The sequence below is a fragment of the Rhinoderma darwinii genome, chromosome 4 (assembly GCF_050947455.1).
Source record: "Rhinoderma darwinii isolate aRhiDar2 chromosome 4, aRhiDar2.hap1, whole genome shotgun sequence".
NCBI classification, from domain to species: domain Eukaryota; kingdom Metazoa; phylum Chordata; class Amphibia; order Anura; family Rhinodermatidae; genus Rhinoderma; species Rhinoderma darwinii.
This window is the reverse complement of record NC_134690.1, coordinates 179922840-179944838: the sequence shown is the minus strand read 5'-3', so window position 1 is coordinate 179944838 and position 21999 is coordinate 179922840. Positions and strand designations below refer to the sequence as shown.

General features: G+C 39.4%; 1 protein-coding gene across 2 annotated transcripts in view; it reads right to left on the bottom strand.

Moving 5' to 3' along the window:
• MCPH1 (microcephalin 1) overlaps positions 1-21599 on the bottom strand; it is a 335857-nt gene extending 314258 nt beyond the window's left edge. Inside the window, exons 1-8 of one of the 2 annotated variants that reach the window (XM_075861941.1) lie at positions 21333-21599; positions 18960-19051; positions 17075-17193; positions 14333-14420; positions 12731-12845; positions 11908-12042; positions 11202-11288; positions 8230-9453 (exon numbers count right to left, since the gene is read on the bottom strand). In XM_075861941.1, coding sequence (XP_075718056.1) covers positions 8230-9453; positions 11202-11288; positions 11908-12042; positions 12731-12845; positions 14333-14420; positions 17075-17193; positions 18960-19051; positions 21333-21375 — 1903 coding nt within the window. In that variant the 5' untranslated portion in view covers positions 21376-21599. The remainder of the gene's footprint in view (positions 1-8229; positions 9454-11201; positions 11289-11907; positions 12043-12730; positions 12846-14332; positions 14421-17074; positions 17194-18959; positions 19052-21332) is intronic. The other variant, XM_075861942.1, reaches the window with a different exon arrangement.
• Between the last annotated feature and the right edge of the window lie 400 nt (positions 21600-21999).

Below are 21999 nucleotides of genomic sequence, written 5' to 3'. Positions count from 1 at the left end.
TAAAATACTGAACACCTTATTTAACCCGCCGGATATATGCTGTAGGAAAGAAAATAAATCACGACAGAATTGCTGTTTTCTGGTCACCTTGCTTCCTAAAAGAAAAAAAAAAAAAAGTGATCAGAAAGTCTTATATACCCGAAAATGGTACCAGTAAAAACTACAGCTCACGCTGAAATAAATAAGCCCTCACACCACTCAAATCGACAGAAAAAGAAAAAAAAAAATGATGGGTCTCAGCATATGACATAAAATAATATATATATATATATATATATATATATATATATATATATATATATATATATTCCAAACACAATTGAACACAGCACTCCAACACAGCTAAATATAAGGCCATGTGCACGTTATCAGAGGATGAATAACTTTCCAAACGAATTTGTAGAAAGCCGCAGGCAGGCTTCATAAATCTAATTTGAGATATATATTAACCCCTTCCCGCACCATGGCGTAAATGCATGTCCAGGTGAGCAGTAACTTCGCGCACCTGGGCGTGCAGTTACGTCCGCGCTTTAACAGTTAAGCGCCGCGCGGCGCTACACCGCAGCGCCGGTTAACTGTGCAGGGAGTCCCCATTGCCGATCAGTGGCCTGTCGCCGCTGAAATCAGCAATTAACCCATACAGCGGATCGGCAGCCCCCCACATGCATTTGCGGGGGCTGGCAATCCTTATCACGGTAACCAGAGGCCAGAAAATGGCCTCCGGGTTGCCATGTATGGAAGCCTCGGAGGAGCAGCCTCCGGCCGGTCCTCCGATGCTTCCTGTCAGTGTGACAGTTACGTCACAATGACAGAACACATTACACTACGTGTACCCTCCCAAAATATACACTAAAAAGTGATTAAAAAGTCGCATGTACGCCAAAATGGTACCAATATAAACTACAACCCGTCCCGCAAAAAAGCAAGCCCTTACACCACTTTGACTGAAAAATAAAAAAGTTATCGCTCTCAGAATATGGTGACACAAAAAATAATTTATTTTATAAATAAGTGATTTTATTGCACAAACGCGGCAAAACATAAAAAAAAAATTATATACAAATGGTATCGCCGTAATCTTATCAACCCGCAGAATAAAGTAAAATGGTCATTTATAGCCCAGGGTGAAGGCCATAAAAAAAAAAACCACAATAAAAAAATTGACAGAATTGAGTGTTTTTGGTCACCTTGCTTGCCAAAAAATTGAATAAAACGTGATCAAAAAAATTTCTGGTATCCCAAAATGGTACCAATGAAAACTACAGATTGTCCCACAACGAATAAACCCTCACATGGCTCCGGTGAAGAAAAAATGAAAAAATAAAAAAATTCTGGCTCTCAGAATATGGCGATGCAAAATGTGCAGAGTGTTCCAAAAGCAGATAAGATCGGGCGCCATTTATCAGTGCGACATCGGCCACATATCTGCGGATTATTATTTATTTACTGCATTATTATACCCTCTTATTATATATACCCTGATGTACCCCGCACAGATAACATATGCCCCCGCTTTATAAACTGAAACACCAGTAAAACCCCAAACAGAACTACCAAGCTACATCTGCTCCCCAAAAGCCAAATGGTGCTCCCTCCCTTCTGAGCCCTGCAGCGTGCCTAAATACCAGTTTACGTCCACAGATATGGCATCGCCATACCCGGGAGAACCTGGTTAATATTTTATGAGGTATTTGTCTTCAGTGGCACAAACTGGGCATAACATGTAGTGCACTAAAATGGCATATGAGTGGAAAATTTTAATTTTCACTCTGCACCATCCGCTGCACATTAACCCCTTCGCGCACCACGACATAGCATGTCTTAGTGTGGGGGGTGATGTATGGAGCGTCACGTGAAAAATAAAGAATTTAAAATGGCAAAAATCGCTGTTTTTTGGTCACCTTGGCTCTACCTAAAAATGTAATAAAAAGTGCTCAAAAAGTTGTATGTACCAAAAGAATGGTACCAATAAAAACGACCGCTCGTCCCTCAATAAATGAGCCCTCATACCGCTCTATTGACTGAAAAATAAAAAAAGAGTTGTGGCTCTTGGAACGAGGGGAGAAAAAAAAAACTAAAAAGGAGAAGAAAACAAATGGATCAGTCCAGAAAGGGTTAATTACTTTCTACTGTAAAACCATTTATGACCACACGTGGGGTATTGCCGTACTCGGTAGAAATTGCTTTACAAATGTTGGGCAGATTTTTCCCTCTTTATCCTTTGTGAAATGGAAAAAATGCAACATTTTAGTGGAAGAAATTTTGATATTCATTTTCATGACCTAATTCTAATAAATTCAACAAAAGACTTGTGGGGTCTAAATTCCCACTATATCACTAGATAGATTCTTTAAGTGGTGTAATTTCCACTTTTGGGGGGTTTCCATTGTTTTGGCCGCTCAGGGGCTTTGCAAATGCGACATGGCACCCAAAAACCATTTCAGCTAAATTTTAGCTCCAAAAGCCAAATAGCGCTCCTTCCCTTCTAAACCTTGCTGTGGGTCCAAACAGCAGTTTATTACCACATATGGCATATTTCCGTAAATCGGGAGAAATTGTTTTACAAATGTTGGGGTGCTTTTTCTCCTTTATTCCTTGTAAAAATTAAAAATGGCTACCTTTTTTCAGAAAAAAAAAGTAGATTTTTACCTTTACAGAATAATTCCAATGAATTCAGCAAAACAACTGTGGGGTCAAAATACTAACTTTACCCCTAGAAAAATTCATTGATGAGTGTAGTTTCCAAAATGGGGTCACTTTCCGGGAGTTTCCACTATTTTGTTCCCTCCAGTGCATTTCAAACGCGACACGGCACTGAAAACTATTCCAGCAAAACAGCAGTTTATTACCACATATGGGGTATTGCTATAATTGTGAGAAATTGCTTTACATATATGTTGGGGTGCTTTTTCTCTTTTATTCCTTGAAAAAATGTAAAATTTCTACGTTTTTTCAGAAAAAAAAAGTAGATTTTCATCTTCACATACGAATTCAAATAAATTTAGCAAAATGCTAACTATACCTCTAGATAAATTCCCTGAGGGGTGTAGTTTCCAAAATGAGGTCACTTTTGGGGGTCTTTATTGTTTTGGCCCCACAAGACCTCTTCAAACCTGACATGGTACCTAAAATATATGCTAAAAAAAAAAAAAGGGCCCCATAATCCACTAGGTGCTCCTTTGCTTCTGAGGCCTGTATTTCAGTAAATTAGCGCACTAGGGCCACATGTGGGATATTTCGAAAAACTTCAGAATCTGGGCAATAAATAATAACTTACATTTCTCGGGTAAAACCTGTGGTATAGAAAAAAATGTATCACAAATGAATTTTGAAAAAAAAAATATGACATTTGTAACTTTCACCTCTACTTTGCTTTAATTCCTGTGAAACGCCTAAAGGGTTAAAACACTTTCTGAATGCTGTTTTGAATACTTTGAGGGGTGCAGTTTTCAAAATGGGGTGATTTATGGGGACTTTCTAATATATAAGGCCCTCAAAGACACTTCAGAACTGAACTGGTCCTTGTAAAAATTGCCTTTTGTAATTTTCTTGAAAATATGAGAAATTGCTGCTAAAGTTCTAAGCCTTGTAACGTCCTAGAAAGATAAGAATGTTCAAAAAACGATGCCAAACTAAAAGTAGACATATGGGGGATGTTAACTAGTAACTATTTTGTGTGGTATTACTATCTGTTTTACAAGCAGATACATGTAAATGTAGAAAAATGCTAATTTTTGCACATTTTCTCCAAATCTTGGTGTTTTTTACAAATAAATATTGAATTTATCAACCAAATTTTTTCACTAACATAAAGTACAATATGTCACGAGAAAACACTCTCAGAATCGTTTGGATAGGTAAAAGCATTCCGGAGTGATTACCACATAAAGTGACATGTCAGATTTGAAAAATCGGCTTCGTCCTGAAGGCCAAAACAGGCTCAGTCCTGAAGGGGTTAAATTATAACTATTGTTTACCAATATGTTCTCTCAGCGCTACGTGGTGACGTGGGCTCGCATACACATGCGCAGTCCTAGTCTTCCTGATGCCAAGATGTGGGTGGGTCGTGGTGGCAGCATCAGTCATGGACAGGCTTCATTGGTTCTATTTTCAGGTGTGTATAACATGACAACACCTGTGGAACTCTAGCAAATTTTATTTGTAATGATCCGATTGGATTTCTGAGGAAATCTCCACCCAACATTCCACCTATTAAAGAGCTACCTAACCACTCGTTGCCCCTTGGAAAAACTGACGGAAAAACGTGCACTGGAGTTTCTAGTGTGGTGGCTGTGTGGGTTAGTGGGACAGTATGCAGCACATGGGTTGGTACTTGGTTTAGGGCCCTGATTTTGGGCCTTCATTTTCTCTTGTGGAAGTGCACTCATTTATAGTAATTTACGATGTGTGTATATATATATATATATATATATACACACACACACACAAACTTGTCTTCCCTTGTAGTATATATCTGCTGTACCATGCTTTAATTTTTCAACATAAATGGCATTATATGGACGGTGGTCCCCTACCCACCACCACACTATTGATTCTTTTTAAATTGTGTGTATATTTTAGGTCTTGACGGCCAACTTGTTTTTGTGGTATCTTTAAAAAGTGTATGGTACATACTCATATGCTATTAGTTATTTCTTTCTTGGATATTGATGTGTCTACACTAGGTATTCTTTCATTATATTATATTGTATTGTAATGGGGACATTAAACTACAACTATTTTTTTTTTTTTAAAAGGCCTCATAGGGATCGGTCAACAGAAAAATAGGCCTGACTTTTGGATGCCAGGGAGAAAAAAAAAATCAACGAAAAAAAACCTGAAAAGGCGTTTTATTTCTCTGTTGGATTTTTTTATTTTTTATTTACGTTTTTTCTATAAACTTATTTGTAGTTCTACTTTGGGATTTGACCATACAATCGTTTGAGTGCTTCTATAATACTCTGCAATATTTTTTGTATTATTTATCTATTGCAATGTATTATGGTGGGGATTTACGGACAAACAGACTATTCAGGTATGAGTTTGGAATGACCTAACAGACTCACGTTCATGGCAGACCTGGGGTCGTATGTTTGGCCTCCGGCTGCCATGGCAACTCATTGTTATGCCAAAAATGCATCGCGGGGCGCCAATGACAGAGGGAATCGCCTCTTTCTGTAAAATCACTTGGGTGTCGCGGTCGCTATTGGCCACGGCATCTAAAGGGTTAAATGTCTGGGATCTGTGTATAGCTTAGATCCCAGCCGTTACCAGCTATAAGTAACAGTCCCTGACCCCGCACCATACATTTATGGTATTGGACGGTAACTACCACTCGCTAACGCTGTAAATGAACGGTACGAGATGGGTAAAGAAGATTAAGAGCGATTACCCACATTTGGCCATCACATCAATTTTTAGTCAAAGATATTGGCATTTTTCTGTTTTGCTTTGGTGGCTGTTTTTGTAAAATTGACAACAGGAAGTGCGGTCACTTGAATTGACTAAGTTTTGTTATCATGCAAGAGGACAACACAAATCGCAACCAATGCGAAAAAACACTCTGAAGAAAACACAATGTAATTCAATTTATTTTTAATCGATGTTTAGCTTTTCTGAATTGCTTCATGGCCCTGCAAAAACTGGACATCCAGTTACAAAATTTCACAATTTATGATTTTTCATGATACTGAACACTTCACACCAGTAAAAAAAATAAAAAAATAAACCGGGACATATTTTTTTAAAGCTTTGGTTTTTTTAAGTCTTAAGACATCATTATTTAATAGCAATAATCAGAAAAAAAAAATGTATCGTAATAAAAAAATTAAAAAATTCTGTTAACACAAGCAATAACTTTACAAAATGATATTGTTTTTTTTTTATTGGCTAAGACCATACAATTAAGGAGGTATCCGAGTATTTCACTGTACTAATTATAGAAGTTTTCAACATTAAAAAGGACAGGTCAGTCTTAGTAAAAACTTGTATTCCATATAAAATAAGGATTCTGGAGCAGAATTTCTTAGAACTCTACGTAGTGCCGTTCCACCGTTTTTCCTCCAACAAATTTATGAATAAATTGACAATTGGGTGTTACTAGTTGGGGGTGTGTACACAGACTAACACTGTCTAATCCGTGTTGACAAAGTGTATAATATATAATTCTGGGATTATTCCCAGTGGTAGTGTGTGTAGCATGTTTTTCAAATGTGAATTATATTTTGCTGCATACCAAATTAAAGGTGTAAAGGATCTGCCAGACACAGCTTCTGTGTCGACGCCCGTGGTTTATCAGACTTAGGAGCAGATGCAGAATGATTGAGTGACTCGATCTGTTACCACTCAGGCTGGTAGGCTTAGGAGTGGGAGAACCTATCACAGCCTTGCCAGACAGTTCTAGCTCCCGCCCTCAGTCTATGTATACCTTCATTTCCTGCTTGTCTTTGCCTGTGATTCTGTCCTGTTTCCTGGCTCCTGCTATTATTGACCTTGCTTCATTTTGACCCTGGCTTTACTGACTACGCTCCTGCTCTGCGTTTGGTACCTCGTACACTCCTGGTTTGACTCGGCTCGTTCACTACGCCGGTTGCTCACGGTGTTTCAGTGGGCAACAGCCCCATTTCCCTTAGCTTCTGTGTACCCTTGTCTGTTTCTCTGTCGTGCACATATTGAGCGTAGGGACCGTCACCCAGTTGTACGCCATCGCCTAGGACGGGCCGTGCAAGTAGGCAGGGACTGAGTGGCGGGTAGATTAGGGCTCACCTGTCTGTCTCCCTACCCAGTCATTACAAAATGTGGATTAAATTCTTCAGAGGGGAAATAATGAACTTAAATTAATTAAATACTATATAAATTGCATCTGCTACATTTACATGAAAATCTTATTTTAAATCAAATTTGCCTCCGAGCATGGATATGAACATACAAGCCAGTATTTTTAACCCTTTCTTGACCAGGCTTATTTTTATTTTCCCTCTTCGCCTTTCAAGAGCCATAACTTCATTTAATTTTTCCATCAACATAGCCGCATGGCGGCTTTTATATTTTTGCGGGACGGGTGTTAGTTTTTAATGGCACAGTTTAATGTACTATATAACTTCTAGGAAACTTTGAAAAATTATTTTGTGGGGTAGAATGAAAGAACAACTACTACCATATTTTACTTTATTAGTTTCCCTAGGGGATTTGAACCAGCAATGGTTAGACATATTGCAGTATATTGTGTTTTTTTACCATCTCCTATAAAGCCCTGTCACGGCTTAAGAGAAGCACAAAGCTGGCAGACCAAGAGGCCTTCATTGGGCTTCCAGGCTGCCATGACAAAAATCGGCACCTTGCCATCGCTCTACGCACGGAGGGGGGCTGTCAGAGGTGGCCGTCCCCCTCTAACAAGTTAGATGCTGGTGTCGCTATTGACTGTGGCATCTAAGTGGTTAAACAGCTAGGAGAGGAGTTATTTTTGATCCAAGCAGTTAGAGCATGGTGTCAGTTGTAATGACAGGTAGTCCAACATTTCACCTCCGTCACATGTGAGAGCGCTGCCAGGCTGACTGAGGACTATGGCTGCACATGGCAACTATACTCATATAGACAAAAGGTCTAAAAATGTTTGAGTAATCTAGAATGTTGTATAAAAAAAATAATTATGTATACATCCTTGTTCATCTCATTGTCAATTGTCTAAATTAGGGTACTCAACAAGACTATGGCAAAAATAATAAATAGAAAAAGAAACAATTAGGACTATAAGGACACATATTATGAGTCACAAAATGTAATGTGAAACCGGTCGTGGTTTCTTACAAAATACTTGAAGAGCCTGTTCACATCAGAGTTTGATTTCCGTTTAACCTTTCAATCAGGTGAACCGATGAATGGAATGCCAAACGGATACTATAGCTTCCGTTTGCATTACCATTGATTTCAATGGTAATGCTTCTATTACAGTTCGTTTCCGTTTATTTCTGTTCCGTAAAGTTTCCAATTTTTTTTTCACCAAAACAGTAGCGTAGTCGACTATTTTATGGTTTCCGTGAAAGGAAACGGAAACTTTACGAAGCGGAAACAAAGGGAAACTGCAACGGAAACATTCACAATGCCAACCAATTACACAACCTGCCTATTATGTGTAATCAGGTCATAATCTAAGCCATGCTTAAGAGTTCAGAGCAGATGGGACTTAATACATTTGCCTATTAAAAGATGGTGATTATAAGGCTCACGTACTTGGCAGGGATAGTTTCGTCTGTTTTCCATGCTGTATGTCATCTCTCAGATGCAAGGTCTCTTGATCACCAGCTACATCTTGCATTTTGTTACATGTTGCCGCTGTTACCGTGTTCTTCAACCCATTCGCCTGAAAACCCGTTGCTCTAGAGAACGTCTGTATCTTATCATCATTCCCAGCTACTTCAGATTTCTCTAGACAGATACTTGTTTCAGATCTACTAGCAACTGGAGATTCCTTTCTAGTTGATGCCACAGATTTTCTAGAACTTGTATGATTTTTATAAGACACTGAGCTTTCTAATGGGCTTGAAACAGAAGGAGTTACAGAATGTATGGTTTTCCTCTTTTTCACTGTGCATTTTTCCTGCAGAGCCACACCCACAGATCTTCTTCGTTTGTGGAAGTTTTTAGAATTTGAGGTAAGTGTAGGGGGGCTGGGTGACCTTCTGGGTTCAACAGTTAGTGAAAATCTACCCAGTTTGCTTTGGTAATTATTTAAATCTGAGGAAGTAAAAAAATCTTCAAAACTAGAAAAAGCGTCATCGGAGTGTGTATTGCCCGATGATGCATGTGATTTGGCCTCCACTTTCACAGCTTTACTTTTAGCAGAGTTAATTGGATTGTCAGATTTTAAGCTGCACTGACCTGTTTTCTTAGACTGTTCCTTTTCTTTACACAATGCAATAAGTCTATTTGCCATAGATGAATAGTCCAAGCCTGAGATTCTGTCTTTATCAGGGGGCGTCTCAGAAAACGCATCACTTCCACTGTCATTGTCAGTTGTACTAGGAACATCATTCTCTATTTTATTGGACGGCTGGTCCTCATGTGAAAATTGTACAGCAAAGTTTGTAGTTTCCCTCTCTACATCATCAAGACTGAGTTTCGAGCCAGCTTTATTTGCCATAGATGTAAAATCCACAACCGGGGTTTCATTCATCGTAAAAAATGATGCACTAACATTTTCATTTGTAAGCTTGAACCGATTCGATTTAAGGCACTTGGCTTGAGTTCGTGATTGCCTCTTCACTCTATCAGGACTGGATTTGACTTCTTTAGTTTTTCGTGGTGACAAATCAGACTTTGAAAAAATGGAACAAACAGGGACTTCCTTAACTACATGGATCTGGTCATTGCTTGGAGTGCTAGGAACACTACCTCCCTTCAAGACACTTTCGAAAAGTTCATCATAGCTAGTGTTAAGAGAGCTGGTGTCATTCTCTGAAAGAACCGAAAACAGAATACCAATTAAAACGTCTCAGAAAAGGGCATTGACATGTCACACAAATCTTCACTGAAACTCCTTTTAAATAATTCCAAATAAAAAAAAAATCCCCCAAGTACCCAATTGGTAACAGACTATGAATCTAGAAATCTAATAATGGAGACTATTTTTTGTTACTGTTGATTACTATGAATGTTCTTATTGCCTGGCCACTAGAATGTCAGCTTTGTTCCTGGAGAAGTCTACCAGGTTTATAAAGTCTAAATCCATTTGTTCATCCTGGATTTAACACAAAACCGATATAATAATCCTTTAATAAAACTATTAGAGAAACATCACTTTAGTATCCAATTCTATTGAAGGGGTTTTCCAGTCCCATAAAATTGATGACCCATCCTCAAGACAGGCCATCAATATCTGATCGGTCGGGGTCCTACTCCCAACACCCACCCTGATCAGCTTTATTGAAATGGCTGCAGCGCTCAAAGTAGTGAGGCTTCCCCTTTATTGCTCACACGGTGAATAGTCGACACATGTAGTGGCGGTTCACAGTATTACAGCCTCCTCGCATTCACTTCAAAACAGCTGATTGGCGGGGGTGCCAGGAGTAGGACTTCAACCGATCAGGTATTGATGGCCTATCCTGAAGATAGGAAATCAATCATTTGGAACTGGACAACCCCTTCCTGCTGTTTCATATCTTTACCTAGTATACTTCTCCTTATTTCTTATACATAGTAGTTCGAACACTAGTTATTACTTGCTGTATAATAGGTTTCACATTTTATGGAGAACAGATTTAAAAAAAAAATTCAAGCTAGTCAAAAGCAAAACAACAATTTATGGCTTTTAATCGCTCTACATTGTTAAAGTCCCCAAAGGTCATGCAGCTACAGAATCATCTTGTTTCGTATATTACAACTGCCATGACTGAAACTGTCAATTGCAGTCACTAATCTAACCCACCACCTCAATTACCAATCACTGTTGGGGTCAACCTAGTATTTTCAGTTCCTCAAACTTGCAGCTTGGGTGATTTTTGAATCTTCCCACACAAAGCGCTACACTTCACGTCTTCCACGTAAACCCTTCTCACAGGTAATATTACTGAAATTATGATCTAAGTTCAAGCTGTGATGTTAGTCGACTATGCAGGTGCATATGTGCGGATAAATCATGCATTGGCAATTTCAGGAACTCAAGCTAATAAACTAGTATCCTGTGCCAATGAATTCTACCGTTTCACATATGTGATGTACATCACCACTTCTGGGCTCTCTTCATGTACTTCTCTAAACAAACAAAATTCATACTTTTTATTTTATATGCTCCTTGCGATCCATATAGAAGCTTAAAATGGAAACGGTATATTAGTATTTAATACATGATAGAAGCGGGAAAAAATTATATTAGGTGAGAATAATCAAAACTAGTGCAACTGAAAAGTGGAGAAGTTGCTCATGGCAACCAATCAGGTTGCTGCATTAATTTTTCAAAGGGCCTCTGAGAAATAAAAGGTGTAATTTGATTTGTTGCTATGGGCAACAATTTCAGTTTTACTTTGTACCAATTGATAAATCTTCTCTAATTCATTGGCTAACGTCTAGCTTTATCGAAAAGTCCAAGTTACGTGTACACAAAGGTCTAGTGATTGAGCTCATTAGAAATAGGATCACTCCAAGGTTTGTATGGGCATTGTGACGGCATTATACCCTCTTTATATTGTCACAGCATTATAACATACCGTGTGTAGGCTCTGTCATTAGGGAAGGACTATTTCCAAGTGATGGTTTCAGTGATGAAAAATCAAATGTGTGTGACATTTGAGACGCTGTAAGAAAACAAATGTTTATACCTCTCACATATGAACATTACTAGTTTTAGCACTAAATCTGGCAGCCAACAAGTGCAAACAAGAGTAAGTGGTAAAAGATGGGAGGCAGAAAAAAGCTAAATTAGACAGCGTAGCCTTCAGCTATTTGTAATTAACATCTGTTTCTACATCTGCATTTTCCCAAAATGGCAGCAGGAAATGGTGAAACCTACTGGATCTGTCACTACTAGGTCTGTTCTGCTTATTTGCTTAGTTTATTATTTATGCATTCTTTCACATTTACATAGCATGTACAGAGAACCAAGGACGGGTAATTGGGCTATATAAATAAATTACATTAACAAGTGCCAGTAATGGTACAGCAGAAAGCATACCATTTGGTATGCAATTGGTTTTAACTATTGAAGTCAATGGAACTGCAGCAGACAAACTTAACAAAATGGGTACTTTGAAATACACTTGTAAAATATGCTATTCTTACATCCTCCAGAAAGTAATAAAACACATGACATTACAACAGGACGGGGCCTTCAAGTACAACTGCAAACTGGAACTCCTGACATAAGCAAAACAAGGTTACTTCTTTTCAGGAGCCAGCAAGGTCGTTTATTTCTACCTGTAGGAGATAAATTTTCCCTTTTATTTTTCATCTCTTGTATTCTCTTTTCCATTGCATTACATCGATCTGCAACCAGTGCTTTTGGGCTATACAATATTATCTCATCGTCTTCAAATGAGAATACAGGGATATCTGTAAAGGAAGAACAAAAGTCAGAAACAGATGTGGTCTGTCATATGCCAATATAGTAAAATTCCTTCAAACTGGCATTACCAAGGCCTCATGTGTGCCAGATTATCTAATATTCTGAATTATTGCATGGTCATAGAATATACATAACCTTTACTTGTATGAGTAGAACGCCTTGAGGGAGACCAACTAAAATAAAATGTTAATACAGCACAGGCTACTTTTACTTTTTGTATTTTAAACAGGGAGAGGGGAGTCATTTAATGGGATCTTCTTACTGTCTGTCTGTATCATGCAGTTCGTTGTTACAAATAAGTGCAAAATGAAACAGACTTTCAATGTAAGATCCATGTTAAAATTCCTTTCCCAATAGCTCATCTGGATCTGCTCAAAAGCTATTGTATACAAGCCAGCAGTGCAGGTTTCTTTATTACTGTACTATATACGACAGACAACCTGGGGACGTTATAGAACAACGGATAGGGACCAAAAATTTATTTTAGAACCGGATTTTAGATTTCCAATGTATAAGATTGTCCTTCCGATTAGTAACTCCAATGTAATCATGAAATAGTATTTGTCACGGTGAAGCAATGCAGCACAACAAAAGCATGGCTAAAAAAAAATAAAAATAGAAAAAAAAAAAAAACAGTGAATGTGCGCATTACCGACAAATTCATGTGCAACTCACCGGCAGACGCTTTTCGTACATCTAGGTCCTTACACATTTTATCAAATTTTCGCGCAAGTCGTCTGTCATTTTCTGGTGTCTTTTCAACATAATCCTTGGGCTGCATACATTTTCTCTGTACGGGTTTGAACATATTTTGTAAACTTTTCGAACTGTATAAAACCATAAACTGCAATAAGCAACATATTCAAATGTAGGAAGGAACACCACAATTCCTGACATCTAATCCCATACTGAGAGCGAAGCCATCTGACGTGAATATTTCTGACAAGGGACATTCTTTATTCCCTGGATACAAAGTCTAGTTAAAGCACATAAACCTCTCACATACACAGTATTTACTGGTATTTTAGAGTGGATAGGTATCCTATTACATACATAACCACTTGTTTGCGAGGCAGAAGTATATCAATACTGCACTTATGGATACACTGAGCCAAATATAAAGGCACATTTCAGTGTATTATAATTCCAAAGTGAGCAGAAGTATTGAAATATAAAAACTGTCCTAACAACAAGTGTTACTTGTCCACATTAAAAATCTGTTGAGGAAATGCTGCAAATTTTTACCATGGAATTCTTTCAGTCCAATGCAATGCGTGAAATCTACAGCTATATCTGCAACAAAATCCACAAGTGAAACATGCGTTCAACAGTATAATATTAACCCGATGTGTGAACACAGACGAAAGGCGGTTTATGAAATCCGCTTACACCTGTACTACAGGGTGATTTCTTGTCTCCAGAAACAAACAGTTGCCTTACAAAATGCTTCTATCAGAATAACTAAATACAAATAAGGTTAAAGTGGAAATTACATCTTTTGTTATTTTAATGTTTAAGTGGTGGTTCACACAGCGTTTTTTGGAGATGATTTTAATGTGGAAACTGCGTTGGAATCCGTATCAAGAAATGCCACAATACGCCCCACATTGTTTTTAATGGGAGGCAGAGGCTTTTTTTTTTCCCCCCTTAAACAGCTTTTGCCCACTCACGTAAAAAAAAAAATAGAAAAGAAAAGCGGCATGGCCTTTCTTAGACCCAGTTCACAGTTTTGTATGCTGATTTTGACGCGGAAACGGTGTTGGAAACAGCGGCAAAAAACGGCCCAATAGAAAGCGGCATGCTTTTTCTTTGTCGCGGCTCCGCCTCTGGCTTCCCAAAAATCAATGGGAGGCGGAGAAAGCGTTTTTTGCCCACAACACTCAATGGCCACGGGCGAAACGCTGTGAAAATCGCAGCGAGAATTTGCGGGCAGATCAAAACCTGCCTCAAAATTCCTGAAGGTATTTTGAGGCAGAATTTTGCAGGCAGGCAGAAAAAGGGCCTTAAAGCTACTTCTGCCTCTGATCTTCCAATTAAATCAATGGAAGGCAGAAAAAAACCTGCGGAGCTCAGAGTATTTTTTTTGCCGTTTTTTGCCCACGGTCTTTGCATTAGATTTAAAGGCTGTGGGCAAAAAACCATCACAAAAACTGCTGCCAATTACATGTATGAATACCCATTACATGTATGAAAAAAAAAAAAAAAAAAGAAAACGAAATCCTCCCATAAACATGTACTAAAGATGGTCATTCAGTATGAAACGCTAGTTTTACTTACTTTCTTCTTAGTAAGTTGAGGTAAGCAAACATTTGTGTTTATTGCTGGGTATACAGATTCTTCTACGTGCCCAGCTGTTTCTCGACATCTGAAAAATATTTAGGCATGGTGTTCAGTAACTTCAGTTATTACATACAATGAAATCAAGGTCTGGACTCAAAACACTTGGAGTGACGTCAGAAGTACTAATAGTGCGTTCACATTCCACCTGAATCTACCTACTAACCTATCTTACCGTTCTAGAGCAGACAAGATATTTCAAGACAACAGAGAAGCAAACAAGTGTCTCCATTCAGAACACAAATTATTTTAAGAAGTTGTCCTCTAACCTATTAGGCGGTGATAGCGTCTACTAAATAAGCACCGCAGCCATTATCCTTGCTGGAAGTCGGGCTGCAACCAATAAGATGGCATGTCCCAGTGAAATGCCACAATGTCAGTCTTTTCCTTCTGATCATTGTCAAATAATTTCAGTTAAACAGCGTGTCCACCTTTTAACACCACTTTACAATTTATATATTAAGAGAGCGGATTTGTTGCAAATTTTCAGCGTGGATCTCACAAAAAAAAAAAGATACCACAATGCAGGTGAATGGGATATTCAAAATGCTGAGGAAAATTTGCATATTTTATCCATTTCAAATAAATGAGGGGGGGGGGTCTGCATCAATATTTGCACAAAAAAAATGCATGTACAATTCAGAAAAACAATGAGCAAATTGTGAACATACTGGGACACCTTACATCTACTACCCTGTTGCCTTTGCACATAAGGGTCATAATCAGTAGGTGACCATTAGGGTCCATCTACTGAATCTACTACTTTTACCAGAAAGAATTTACGTTATTTACCATGATTACTATAATATCTTGCAATACTGATTAAAAAGTGGGTGCCACAATTTATAGCGCAAGACCACGCCAATATCTGATTTTTCATAGCTAATAGTCAATTTGTTATTTAATATTAGTTGAGTATTTTCCCCTCCCTTATTTGCTCTGTTTTCTATCCCTTTCTCTATCTTTAACCTCTTATCGCCGAAGGACGGATATATCCGTCCTCAGCAGCTGCTAGTTCTCGCAGGAGGACGGATATATCCGTCCTGTGATGGCGCGGGTACTGCCAGTGTACCCACGCGATCAGCGGCAGGAGCACGGCTGTTATACACAGCCTGGCTCCTGCCGCAATTGCCGGAATCGAAGCGTGCTCCGATTTCCGTCAGTTTAACCCATTAAATGCCGCTGTCAATAGCTAAAGCAACATGTAATGTGTTTGACAGAGGGAGGGAGCTCCCTCTTTCACCCAATCGGCGCCCCCGCAAAAAAATCGCGGGTCGCTGTTGGGTTTCCATGACAGCCGGGGGCCTAACAAAGACCTCCAGGTCTGCCTACAGCAAATGCCTGTTAGGCCATGCCAGAGGCATGGCCTAATATATTGCCTGTCAGTTTTACACGGACAGGCAATAATGCTTTGATATACTAAGTATACCAAAGCATTATATATGCGATCAGCAGATCGCATAGTGAAGTCCCCTGGTGGGACTAAAAAAAAAAAAAAAATGTAAAGCAGTTAAATAAAGTTTGTGAAATAAAAATAAAAACATTTGTGTCAAAATAAAATATAACTTTTATTTAGTAAAAGTGTTAAAACAAATAACACATACGGTATCGCCGCGATCTTAACGACTTGAACACTAAAATGAACACATTAATTAAACCAAAGGATGAACGGCGTAAAAAAAAAAAAAAAACGCAAAAAACGATGGCAAAATTCTCTCTCTTCTCCCATTCCCCCCATAAAAAATGTAATAAAAGTTAATCTATAAGTCCTATGTACCCCAAAATAGTACTAATGGAAACTACACCTTGGCCCGCAAAAATCAAGCCCAGATTGACGGAAAAATAAAAAAAATTACGTCTCTTGGAATGCGGCGATGCAAAAACAAGTAATTTTTTTCTAAAAGGCTTTTTATTGTGCAAACGTAGGAAAACATATAAAACCTTTACATATTTGGTGCCCCCGTAATCGTGCCGACCCATAGAATAAGGTTAACATGTTATTTACGCAGCATAGTAAACGGCGTAAATTTATAACGTGAAAATCAATGCTGGAATAGCTGCTTATTTTCAATTCTCTCCTAAAATAAAGTTAAATCGATATATTATAAGCATCTAAAAATGGTGCAAATACAAAATACAACTCGTCCCGCAAAAAAACAAGCCCTTATACGGCTATGTCGACGAAATAAGAAAAAAGTTACGACTCATGGAATGCGACCGTGAAAAAACGAAAAATAATCCTTGGTCATTACCGCGCAAAATGGCCTGGTCATTAAGGGGTTAATTATGTCGTTTGGTGCTTATATCAGATAACATGGAGACAACCACTATATATTTATCCTTTAATGTGTTAATTTATAGTATCTTCTTTTGAAACCATTTTTGATGCCCGCACTGCTGGAGTTGAAAACCAGAGCAGACGCTATATACATCTGTGTGTGGGTGCAGTAAGTGGCTCTATCATGAGCCTGGCTATTATGGTGTCTTTTGCACCACTCATTATGTACTATTGCATTAAATAGCTCTATACAATAATTATGCATATTGGGGTTTTTGTGCACTTAATTTGTATTACCAAAATAATGCCTCACTCTTTGCTATTAAAATCAAAATGGTTACAATAAATAAAATACATCTTTTTTTTTTGTTTCCACTTCTCATTAATTTAAGAGCAATACTTACTTCTCCACCCAAAGGACAGACACCAGTTTGACTTTACTCTTGACTGCCTTGTCCCATGTACTTTGGCTGCCATCTTTAAAAACTACGTGAGTAACTTGCTTATTGAATGTTTTTAAAACCTGCAGATGCAAATCACAAATATTATTGAACAAACTTTATTCTTTAAAAACAACAGCTTACAGTATCTGTAGCAAACTCTACATTCCCCATTTCACTGGTTGAAAGGATACTTAAAGGCTTGGGCTACATTCACACGACCGTTTTCAGGACAACAAATTTCTACGGTGTATTCACACGTAGACAACCGCCATAGAACTCAATGGATCAGTATTTAACGGCCGCTTTTCAGGAATCAATCCTTGTGATGGTCATTAAAAACAGATCCTAGCCAAGATTACTCCCAGGGCACATCGCTACTTTAATCGCTTAACCCGGGGAAGACCCTGATGTCACTGACAATAGAGTCCCTGGCCAGAGCATCGCAAACTCTCTGGCCGAGGAGTCCGGTCTTGGAAAAGCCCACACTCACTCCCCTGTAAATAGCACCACACACACCCCACCGTGTAAATAGGGCAATTGGGGCTCCCTCTAGGAGTGGAATCCCCAGCCAGTGTTGCCGATGCTCTGAACGGATGCTCTGCTGGAGGAGCTCCTGACGTGGAATGGAGGACCCCAGGGAGAATACTATATGTAATCGCTAATTTGACGACAGCAGTTTGCTAGCTATAGACCATCACATTCAGGGCTCTGAAGAAAATCCCTCACCGGTATGCCAATCCTCTAGCAATTATGAGAAATGGATTGAATGGACAGAGACGCCAGGAGCTTCCCCAGGGCAGTTGTCCCCGGGCGCTCTACAAGAGGACAACATATCCCACTGTATAAATATCATACAGACATATGGACAGTGACATTAGAAGCTTTAAGATCCCGGAATCCATGGCCAGAGCGTCAGCAACACTATGGTCGGGAATTTCACCCCTGGAGCAGCTCCTGATATTACAGTCCATATGTGGAAAGTGACGTTAAGAGTCTTAAGATGCAGGAATCCCTGGCCAGAGCCTCTGCAACGTTCTGGCTGTAAATTCCGCTCTTGGAGGAGCTCCGGACATCAGGGGCATCAGGGAAAGTATGGGGCTTTCAACTACAGAGTCCCCAGCCAGGGATTCCAGTACCGGAGGAGCCCCTGATGTCGCTATATATATATATATATATATATATATATATATATATATATATATATATATATATATATATATATATATATATATATATATATATATATATACACACATACATGGACAGTGATGCCAGTAGATACAATGCCAGAGTCTCCGGCCAGAGCATAGCAAACACTCTGGCCCGGGACGCCGGTCCTGGAGGAGCCCCTGACGTCACTGTCCATATGTGGAAGTTGATGTTAGGAGAGCGTAGTCTACTTCGTTCTTATAAACTCCAATAAAAAATGTATACTGACATATACCATACTGACATATACCATCCCCACGGGGACCAAAAGGACACTCGTTTGGTCTCTGTCAGGTTAATGGGGGCATATGGACATGTTTAGCGCGTGCGTCAGGAGCGTTCCCGACATACATGCTAAACTAAGGGCTAAAACGTCATGTGAGTTAGGCTAATCCCAGACAACCGCTTAGCGACAATTTACATCAGTACATTTCAGAATATTAACATATCCCACTTTATTCTAATGCAAGAAACATAAAAACCCAAACATTTTAAGGCCTTTAAACCCAGCAAGTCAGTTTACATTCATTTTAGAAAATCAGTCATTTATAGCATAACTCCTTATAATAAATTAAAGAATTAGATCTCGTCAGACATGAAAAGAGAGAATGAAACTCAGCACCTTGACACTACTTACCTTTGCCCCCAGGTTAAGAAGCTGCTGTGAGAACATTTTAGAGTAATTTTCCGTTCTGTTGAATGACCAAACATCTACAAATGCTATGACTCCTGAAAAGGACAAATGATTAGGGTAGTCAGAAACTAGATTTTAAAAGATTAAACAATGTGACCAGGCAGACAGACCACTAAATGTGACAGCTTATGGCATGAAAGCTGCAGATAAAATAAGCTCTGGATCTGTTGGTGCCCTTTATAAGCACGCACGCACGCACGCACGCACACGCCTGGCTGCTTCAAAGGGATTTTCTCACTATTCACATTTATCCATGGGATAAGTAACAAATGTTTCAAAGGAGCAGGTCCTAGCGCAGGACCCTCATTTACAGGATGTGGGTCTTCTAGCTGGTCCTAGGGCTGGGCTATATGGCCTAAAAATAAAATCTCAATTGTTTTTATAAGCTTATAGGCGATTCTCATCTAAACAATTTCAGTGACCTGTCCCTAGAAGAAGGAGTCGGATATATTCGATGTTGGCTCTCTTGTCCTGCCACCCAGCTATAGTAAAGAAACTGCCATCATAGCTGGTGACGGAATATATTGGACTCATTCTCCTGGCACCAGGTTAATGAACCGTACATGGAGAATCGGAGCCCAACGCTGCCACAGTAATTAAAATTAGAGCAACATTTTATAGTTGACATGATAAATATACTTTTATGAAATGCTGTGCATGCTGCATTCATGTAAAAGGATGGGGTTCAATAAGGTAATATACACATTGTGTGGATAATCAATATATATTCAGTAACTGTTCTGAATACAATTCCCTTATGTAAAAGGATGGGGTTCAATAAGGTAATATACAGTGTGGATAATCAATATATATTCAGTAACTGTTCTGAATACAATTCCCTTATGTAAAAGGATGGGGTTCCATTCCGTAATCTACAAATTATCACGTGTTATTGAACTCCATTCTTTTGCTTATGGGTTTTGCATGCACAGCAATTCCTTAATAATATATCCAAATGTTCCACACGATGTGTATATAAATTTACTAAACCCCATCTTTTTACATAATTGCAGCCTGATCTCGATGCATTTGCAGGGTAAAATGATGTACATTCAACCATAAAACAGAACTATTTGTTCAACAGTGATCTATGGCTCCATTGGGACAACAAATGTATTTCTGCACAGACGAGCTCCTATAGATACTGGTAGAGCTACTCTGTGCCACAATGCATTTGTTATCCCAGTTGGACAGTCCAGTAGGGCCTGAAGAGTCTACTCTATGAGCGGCTCTATACCTGGCTGCTGAGTGTGGGAGACAGGTCCACACTCCTCTCCTGTGTGGCCTGCAGTAAGGCCTTGCTATATGGTTTTTATTTAGCCCTCTTATTAATTAAGAATAATAGCGCTTTCCAATATTCAAACAAAAAAAAACTCCCTCCCTCCAGCATCCGCTGAGCTGAGCACTGCTTAATGTAAACCCTGCAGCATACGTGGTCCCCCTGCTCTCACTCTCTGTGCAATGTACCAGACACTGGTACATTGTACAAAGAGTGTCCCCGATCCGGCAGTGTCAACGGTCATAGTTTTTTTTTTACCACTGATTCAGAGAGGTGACCAGTCTCGGAATAGCTATTGTGTAAGATACCGGAAGAAGTCTCTTAGGGCCTGTTCACATCAGCGTTGGCTATCCGGTGAGGGCTTCCGTAGCAATGGTGACGGAAACATTGCTAATGGTTTCCGTTTGTCACTATTCCATCAGTAAGTCGACTGCGCTATTGATTCAGTCAAAAAAACAGAAACCTTACAGAACGGCAACGGAAACCATTAGCAATGTTTAAAAAAACAAAAAAACGCAAGTGTGTGTGTGAAGGCAGCCTCAAGGTGACAAAAGTTTCCATTGAAGACCCCCTTCAAGTTGTTGTACAAAAATCCCCCCCCCCCCCCATCTCTCCAACAGGAATCCCAGGGGATTCACCAGTGTTTATACAGAATAGCCAGTCACCATGCCATTGGCTAGAGCACGGCGATCACATGTGGTCGCCCACTGGCTGTGGCCTCTGATGCTTAGCAGCAGCCCAAATGTACCCACATCACTCACAAAAACATTTATTAATAATTTTGAAGCACTTTCTGATTATTTATAATGAGAAACTTTGGAAATGGAACACTGTTATTTTACATAAAATTGTCAGATATTAAGACAACGCATTTTCCGTAGTCATTACAACTCTGCTATAGTATTAACAGTACTGCCTTCCCTGCCCTTCACCCCAAAGAGCTGGTGTGGCGCTACGAGCGGAATTCTCTATTGCACGCTCTCTAACGCATGTGACACGTATGCGTATATCGGCAAAGGAGAAGAAGCAGGTATTACCTGTAAGAAAGAGGCTACCACCGCTGCCTGAAGCCAGCTCCATGAGTCCCACAGCTGCAGTTCCCAGCCCGACTCTGCTCGCCCGCCACAGTTTCAAACTAGACTTCCGCTGTGTGACGTCATCACACTGCGCCGGAGCCCTGTCCAGCTGTTGCTTAGTGTGAAGAGGGCGAGAGTTGCAGCTGGATGGTCCCGTTATTTACATGTATATGGGAGACATGGCTGTCCGTGTGTTCTGTACAGCACCCCGAAGCTGCGCCGGTCCTATGCTCCAGTGACTGAGGGCTTCGTGTATATGTCTTCTCCACTGGTTACGTCCTTTATTTGGGGATTCTAGATTCCGACACTGAAATATTACCTCAGCAGCGCAGTGCTATACAGGCTTGCCAACCGATTTTTTTTTAAATCTTTTCTAATAACTTCGATAATTGGAAAAACACAATGAATGATAAAGATGATAAGTAATATACCGATCAGCCATAATATTAAAACCGCCTGCCTAGTATTGTGTCGGTCCCCACTGAAGGTGTACTGTGGTATTTAGCACCAAGACTTTTGTAGCAGATCCCTAAAGGGGTTTTTCCATCAGGGACATTTATGACATATCCACAGAATATGTCATAAATGTCAGATAGATGCGGGACCCGCACCTATCTCTAGAACTGGG